The sequence below is a fragment of the Etheostoma cragini genome, chromosome 21 (assembly GCF_013103735.1).
Source record: "Etheostoma cragini isolate CJK2018 chromosome 21, CSU_Ecrag_1.0, whole genome shotgun sequence".
In the NCBI taxonomy this organism is placed as follows: domain Eukaryota; kingdom Metazoa; phylum Chordata; class Actinopteri; order Perciformes; family Percidae; genus Etheostoma; species Etheostoma cragini.
This window is the reverse complement of record NC_048427.1, coordinates 21,638,305-21,646,762: the sequence shown is the minus strand read 5'-3', so window position 1 is coordinate 21,646,762 and position 8,458 is coordinate 21,638,305. Positions and strand designations below refer to the sequence as shown.

General features: G+C 43.9%; 1 protein-coding gene across 1 annotated transcript in view; it reads left to right on the top strand.

Moving 5' to 3' along the window:
* Window positions 1-8,458, top strand: part of LOC117937069 (dynein heavy chain 9, axonemal-like) — a 114,749-nt gene that overhangs the window by 87,684 nt on the left and 18,607 nt on the right. The window contains exons 68-70 of the mRNA XM_034860727.1: window positions 2,523-2,716; window positions 3,765-3,913; window positions 6,486-6,613. Of these exons, the coding sequence (XP_034716618.1) occupies window positions 2,523-2,716; window positions 3,765-3,913; window positions 6,486-6,613 (471 nt within the window). The remainder of the gene's footprint in view (window positions 1-2,522; window positions 2,717-3,764; window positions 3,914-6,485; window positions 6,614-8,458) is intronic.

The following is an 8,458-nucleotide window of genomic DNA, read 5'->3' as shown; positions in this document are numbered from 1 at the left end:
GGTAAATCCAGACAGCTAGCTAGACTATCTGTCCAATCTGAGGACTATGGTTATCTGGTCATCAGATCTCTGCAGGGTGAATCCAGACAGCTAGCTAGACTATCTGTCCAATCTGAGTTTTCTGTTCACGACTAAAACTACTTCTGAACATACACATGTTCCACCAAAACAACTTCCTTTCTGAGACTATTTAACAGAGGCACCGTGGCTCCGTCCGGAGCTTAGTCCCACACACAACAAATGTGACTGGTTTAAAGAAATGCCGATAAACCAAAGCATGTTTTTCTCCCATCCCAGAATGCTGTGTGGACTAACCAGACCTTGCTTCATAGCGCTGTGGAGGAAGGACTGGACACGCGAGACTAATAAGAATTTAACTCCTTCAAACAATTCCTACTTTATATAAAAGTGTTTCTTGTGGACTCTCTGGCTTTCCGTCCTCTTAAAGGTCAGCACTGTCAGAGGTCACCACTGTAGTGTACGCAAGCTCTGCGCAGGTAAACTTCTCCAAACCCACTAATTGCTGCAGTTCTATTGAAATGGATGGATTTAGTTGCTCTACTGACAGACCTGATTGGTTAGTTTCTCTCTACTGACAGACCTGATTGGTTAGTCTCTCTCTACTGACAGACCTGATTGGTTAGTCTCTCTCTACTGACAGACCTGATTGGTTAGTTTCTCTCTACTGACAGACCTGATTGGTTAGTTTCTCTCTACTGGCAGTCCTGATTGGTTAGTTTCTCTCTACTGACAGACCTGGTTGGTTAGTTTCTCTCTACTGACAGACCTGATTGGTTAGTCTCTCTCTCTACTGGCAGACCTGATTGGTTAGTTTCTCTCTCTACTGACAGACCTGATTGGTTATTCTCTCTCTCTACTGACAGACCTGATTGATTGGTTAGTCTCTCTCTACTGACAGACCTGATTGGTTAGTCTCTCTCCAATGACAGACCTCCACGTACAGAACAATCTGGATTCCATCTTAAAGAACAGTTGTCCGGCGATGCAGCCCTGTGGACGTCAATCAGCAGAGGTTCCCTTTCTTGTCAGATGAGTTTAGCAGCGAATTTATCCCTAACGACAGCATGTTTTTTTAGCCTCTTTTGCTCATGAATTTTTCAATCTCTACCGCCTAGAATATTAACTAAACCTAAACCCCTCTGAGGGTCTGGAGACGGCCTTTCCCCAACTGCACTCAGCCTCCTGTGGATGTTCAAGGCCCTGCTAATCAAATTCCGTCACTCAAGTTTCTTATCGCAATTGGCAACATAATCAGTTGGAAAGCTTTAAAGGAGGGCACGATCCTCTGATTGGTTGGCTCTCTTGATGATATTAGCAGAGCGTGAATCCCATGAGACCCAGCGTTTCGGCCCTGAGCTGGGCTCAGGGCTCATCGACCTCCTGAGCTAATTAAGCAAAGTGAGTTGGGGGGGATGGCCGGGGTGATGGCCGGTGTCCTGGGCGTCTCACTCCACCTTACCACGTCGTGGAAAAGCAGATTTTCTGGATTCACGTGGAGGGTTTTTCCATGGCTCCTTGTGCTCAATGTCAGTGGTTTCCCCCACAGCCCTGTCAGGTGAACTCATGTACCCCTTCAACAATTTCCAATGTGTTTCAAACCTATATATCTCTATTTATTATATGTAAAACAAGTTATACAACGGAACCGTCAATATTTAGGTTGGTTTGGTCAGCAGTCTTACTGTGACTTATTTGTTTATCCATTACTTTTAGCTAACTAAACTGTTTAGTCAGTACTTCTAACTAACTATTTCAGCCAATAATAAATAACATCCCTGTGTCCAGGTCCTTTTAATCAAATCATAATTAATATTATGAATATATGATATGAATATTATTAATTAATATCAGATTCCGCTCCACAATTTTTTCATGTAACCCCTGGGGTACACAGACCCCTGGCTGGGATCACTGCTGTGGGGGGGCTTCTGGTATATACAGTACAGAAGAGAACGTACACTCGTGTGTGTGTGTGAGTGTGTGTGTGTGTGTGTGTGTGTCTGTGTGTGTGTGTCTGTGTCTGTGTGTGTGTGTGTGTGTGTGTGTGTGTGTGTCTGTGTCTGTGTCTGTGTGTGTGTGTGTGTGTCTGTGTCTGTGTCTGTGTCTGTGTCTGTGTCTGTGTGTGTGTGTGTGTGTGTGTGTGTGTGTGTGTGACTGCGTTCTCCACAGATGAGATAAGGTGTCTGTCAGCTGGGCCGTTCCAATAAAGCTCCTACTAGTTCTGCTGTGGATGCATATTCAGTTGTCCCCCACCCCCCGTCCCGTCATGAAAGGATAGTGTTTACTCAGCATTTACATTTGAAAACAATATATTTTTATTGGCGGGAGGAAAGATAAGCACTCCTTTAAGTTTTGTCTGTCTTTTTCTCTCCCAAACTTTAGCAAACAAAGTTAGTCCCTTTGCCGTGCATTGTCGAAGGTTTTCTTAAATGTAGAGTAGCAGCACTTTGAAAATACAGTAGGGGTTCTGTATGAATTATTTGTCTTTCTGCAACCACCAGTCCCTGTGCTCCATGGATGAGTTCCGGAACCTGGATCAAGACATCGAGGGCTCGGCCAAACGCTGGAAGAAGTTTGTGGAGTCTGAGTGTCCAGAAAAAGAGAAATTCCCACAGGAATGGAAGAACAAAAGCTCTCTTCAGAGACTGTGCATGATGAGGGCCCTGAGGCCTGACCGCATGACGTACGCTGTCAGGTGAGACGTGGAAGCATAGCTCGCCCTTTGCTCTGGGGTCTGACCCGGTAAAGGTCTTAACCCTTGGCCTGTAGTTTGAGTTGACAGGGCATTAGTCTGTAAGACAGCTCTGAAAGAGCAATCGATGAGCCTCATTGGCACCGTATCAAACTCAGATCCCATTTCTACCTGGTGTTAACGTTCAGTCTCTACTTGGATATTCTGGATTTTACGTAAGACACAGAAAGGAGATAAATAAAGCATTGCCTAGTTCTAATCCAAATGGTATGGAACAAATGAGAGAATGATTGATGTGTAACAGTGACCAGCCCACAGAGAATAATCAATCATAATTATAATTATAATAATTATAATATTCTAAAAATCCCCCTCATCTCTGCAGAGCCCATTGTTTGGATTTTCATTTCCCCGACTTTACTGTTTTGGTTCACTCTCATTGCTCTCCTCAGCCCTGTATAGGGTAGTTAGGGTTAGAGGTTGATCCTAACCCCTAACCCTAACTCACCAACAGGGAACGGTTCAGGTAAACTGCTCTGATGAAGCCACTGTAATCTACCTGCTCAGCAGACAAAGGTAAAGACTAGCTAGTGGACACAGTGGAGCGCTCGGCAGCTGAAGAGACAAATAATGCCCTCAGGACTTGGTGGAGACCAAAATTGAGCCAAGAGCAGGGCAATTATTGGGCTTTGGGCAGACGTAGTTGACATATAGTGTCAGCAACATCTTTAAAGCAAATTAGGTTTATACTTGCTGTAATATTGAAATATTAGTAAATATCATTCATGTAGTTTTGTATCATCAAATAATATGTCAGTGAGGGTTTACATATAGAAGAAATGCACATTGTTGGATTATACAGGAGTGAGCGGTTTGGTTGGAACAACGGTAAGAAAATCCTGATGACTGAAAGGCTAAAGGATTGAATGCAGTGATGTTAGAGAACCACTGACAACACAGCGTGACTAGGGATCATATCTGTACTACACAAGATGTTGGTCAAAGATCATAAAAATGTGTTGAAGAGAAATGAGTCATATTCTCCCCACAGAGACTTTGTAGAGGAGAAGCTGGGAAGCAAGTACGTGATTGACAGATCACTGGACTTTGCCGTCTCCTTTGAAGAGTCGGCTCCAGCTACGCCCATGTTCTTCATCCTCTCTCCTGGAGTTGACCCTTTGAAGGATGTGGAGAAACATGGTAACGCTGTGCTTGTTTATGTTTAATAAGCTGTAAGACTGTCTTCTGGACTTTTATTAGAGCATTCATATTACCAGTTTTTCCGTTATTTCTTTATGCCGTGGGAACGTGCAGGGTTTGCATGGAATAGCCTGTTGAAAGCAAGTACAGCCATTAGGGCTGGGCATCGTTCAACAATATTCAATACCGGTACTGATATCATGATGCCAGTTCCTAATGGATACTTTTTCAATATCAAATTTATCAAACAAAAATGTATTATTCAAATCGTTACACATTACGGCACAGATTATTTATATATGTTCCGGCTTGCTGCGTGTTGATTGGCTCACTGACGCTGATGAGATTTACTCCCTAGGTATTGAAATTGGGGATTGAATGACGGGGCCTAAAAAGTATTGATTTTGGTACCCAGCGCTAACAGGCATGCCTCCATGCATGGTTTTCTACTCCATATGATTATCAGTCATCCCAACACATCTGCTGTGACATCAGCCATCACAGCCAATGCATGACAGGCTCTTAGATTGAAGGGATTATGCTAAAGGTCACAAATATATGAGACAACACCACAGATCCATTAGGACCGGCAGAAAGTAAATGCCAACGGTTGTGAAGTTACAACCCTTTAGAACCCTGTTTGAATAATGTGGATGGGAACATGACACAATGTTTGGATTTGTGACCACAAATATGCCGAAGCTGAAGCTTTTGTAGTGAGCTGGAACAGGGCGCCATCACGGCAGACGCTTCTAAATGTGCTGCCGGATAATTCAGTCCACTTTATGAAATATTCAGATTGCAGGTTCAGTTTACTGGAACATTCGTTTTCAGTAATTTATCATAATTAATTTACTGTTATTGTCTAATTTGACTTTCTTTGATTTCTAGTTCTGCTTCAAAGTCTGTCTTAACCAAATAAATCCATGCTATAGATTAATTTCAACATGATGCAGCTGTTTTTATCCAGAATACACATAAGCTAGCATTTATGAGTATTTTAGATTTCCTAGCCTCATTTTTATAAAGACTTGGATCCCAAGGAGCAGCAGGTGGTGAAATCAACCATGGACAGACCTTCGGCCCACGTAAAATCCACCATCCTCTCCTAATATGATAAGAGGGAGCACTCCTACTGGAACTGCCTGTAAGGGGTGTGATTATGGATTATCAACACCCTCAGTGAGAGCCTAGTCAATCACATCAAAGCTCGAGGTAACCAATCAAAGCGCGGCTGTAGAGAGAGCGCAGTGATGATGAAGGGCACCCGCCGCCACATTACACTGAAGCACAAAGAGCTGCTTTTCCATTATAGCTGTGACTATTGGCTTTCTCATTGGTATTAGGCTTCAATTAGATTTCCATTAGATGGATGATGTGATTTTGTGTGCTCTGCAGGGAACTAATATCCCGGAGACACAACCTCTGTCGGTCTGGTTTCAGGTTGGAGCTTTAAAGACACACAAATAAATAATAATGCACTGTTAGAGTTAGATCTCAAGGTTGGCAAGGAAGGCCGAGTCATTGGCCATCTGCTGATTATGATGCTAAACGCAGACTTCACAGCCTATTTAATGTCTCTGAGAATTAGATGGTGAGGTCAATACTAGCCTTGTTTTTTAATTAAGTATTTTAATGCACATTTTAAAGTTGGATAAGAAAAGCTGTAGTCTTTATGACGACGTTACATTCCCGCCGATCAAAAGTTTGTTTTTCATCCTCTTGACACTTTAATGGAGACACGGCGACTGTCCACTCGGTGTGTTCAGTGCTGTTGTAGTATGGAGCTCATTCTTTTTGTTTCACACCAACGTTCAAACGCACTACAGTAAACACTCATGTACGTGACTGCATCAGCAGTCACACCACCATGGTGTTCTTGTTATTAAGTTCAGTACAATGCCTGAATAAGCACGGGTTTAACATTCACCAACCAGAGTCAGCTCATCATAATCCCTGTTGTGGCTTTCATAGTCAACATGTATATGATGCTAGCACCGCCAGCTTAACCAGAAAGCTGAGCATTCTGTTAGCTTATTGAAGCTTGAGCATCGTGTTAATTACTGATTTGAAAATGTACTGACCACTCTCAGCAGCCACATTTTAAGCCTAGCTTAGCACAGAGACTGGAAGCCCATTATGGCGTAGTTCTAAACAACAACTCCAAGATTATAGTTTTAACACATGTAGAAACAGAAAGGACAGGCCAAGTGTTTAGCCTACTCACTGAAGCTATGCTTCATCTAAAGTGTCCTGTTGTCGTGATTGAAGTGAGCACCGGCCAGGGACTCGTGGCTGTGTGTCGGGGGTGGGTTGGCTAGCTAGCTAACAGGGTAGCCTGCAACATGTACATGAGACAGCTGTGGAGTGGTTTGATCAGGGCTAGCTCTTTACCACAGCTGAGCTAGTGCTCAGCTAGGCTAAGCATGTTTCAGAGACAACGCCGATTCAAACTCATAGACAAATTAATAATAACTAATCTTCTCATCTAAATTGCAAAATATCAGATTACAGTTTGAAGCATATGTATTCAACAATGTGTTTGAAATGGTACTACTGTGTTTTCTTTCAGGGAAGAGGCTGGGTTACACATTTGACAACAAGAACTTCCACAATGTCTCTCTGGGTCAGGGTCAGGAGGTTATAGCAGAACAGGCCCTCGAACTGGCGGCAAGGAACGGCCACTGGGTGATATTACAGGTACAGTTGGACCATACACACATACTGTACACACACAGTATAACACAGTACATACACAGAGTATTTTATGCTCATCTTTCACAGAGAGCCCCACACATGGGAAAATATGCATATTCAGTACATCCAATTAGAGTTATGTGGGGGGGGAAGGGATTTGACTGTCTTTTCAATGTCCCCTGCCCAACTACCTTGCACAAAAGTTCCAAATCATAAAAAATGATGGTTGAGATACAATATGGCATACACACACTCACAAAAAGGGTTTATCAAACACATTTTTGAACAAAGGGTTCATTTTTGTGTCAAGGATTTTCTATTCAGTAGTGGTTTTAGGTGTGGCATTTCCTTTATCTGTGCATGCCATGAATGAGGTCTGTTATTACATTGTTTTTCATTGCACATTCAACGGGATGTTTGCTTTCCTCCCAGGTTTGTCTGCATGAAAGAGTAAATTTAATTTTCTCCGGAAATTTCCTAACTGAAAGGGCATTATACAGTACAATCTCTATGTGGTGTCTGTTCTCCTCTTATCTGGAGGGCGAGGCTGGAGTTTGCATTTTAAGTGGAAACCTCGGTGGAATTCTAATGGGAAGTATCGACGGATATGAACTGCGACCGAGCACTGCAGGACACTCTTCTTTTCATTCGGTGTGAATGTTAGCTGGTAGAAAAAAAGGAAAAAGACTGGGATGCCATCACTTTCTGCTCCAAACCCTTGATAGCAAAGACAAGCAGTTGTTTAATTACCTTTTGCATAAGAATCTTGATCGATATGCTTAAAAAGGGCCTTGTCCCCCTGACAACCAACCTCCCACTCGCTTCATCATCAGCTGTCTGTTTGTCTGCCCGCTGAGAGCCACCCCCGGCACTGGCTGGGCAGGGAGAGGGAGATCCAGGGGAGGGGGGCTATCTTATACTTGTCTCGCTTCTGTTTTTACAGAGTTTTCTTCTGATATGATGCTCCATCTTCTCTTTTCTATTGCCCTTCACACCCTCTCATTCTGCCACATACGCCCTTATAAATCCTCTCGTGCAACCACCTTTACCGGCTACCTGTTATCTTTCTCCCCCCTTCTCATCGCAGCTATCCCCCTACCTATCCACCCCCACCACCCCTCTTTTCTCACAGTCCCCCTTTACTCTCCCGCTGGCAGGCCCGGCTCCAGCAGAGGAGAGCTGGTTCAATGGCAGATTCCCCCACGCTGACTGGTATTTATACCGCAGAACAGCAGCTCCTGCTCAGAGGGGCTTTGGAGACAGAGATGCAGAAACTTTGAAAGAAGCCCATTGGGAAGGAGGAGGGGTGGAGATGGAGAGGCAATCAATCGCACAGATTGGAGTTGAAAATCCCACATGAACCAGGCAGTGGGAATCAAGTGGTCTAAACTCACCACCTTATTTGCACATTTACTGCTAAAGTCACCCTATTTGCAGCTGGTAGCTGAAAGAAGTGCAGATACCGTAGCGGAGAAAGCAGGAGAGACAATCTGATGAAAAGTCTCTCCCTCAGTGTCCTTCCTTCACTGCACTTTGGAATGCCAGCTTCAGACTACGGGGTTTTCATGGAGTGGGAACGTTGTGGTTATTGGGCAATGCTCTGCTCCTTAGCTGCACACTAACACACAATAACCCCAACACAGGGCAACCCCAACACTCAGCAACCCCAACACTCAGCAACCCCAACACACAGCAACCCTAACACACAGCAGCCCTAACACACAATAACCAACTTTCTCTAACCCAACTCACAGCAACCCTAACACACAGCAACACACAGCAACCCTAACACACAGCAACACACAGCAACCCCAACACACAGCAACCCTAACACACAGCAGCCCTAAC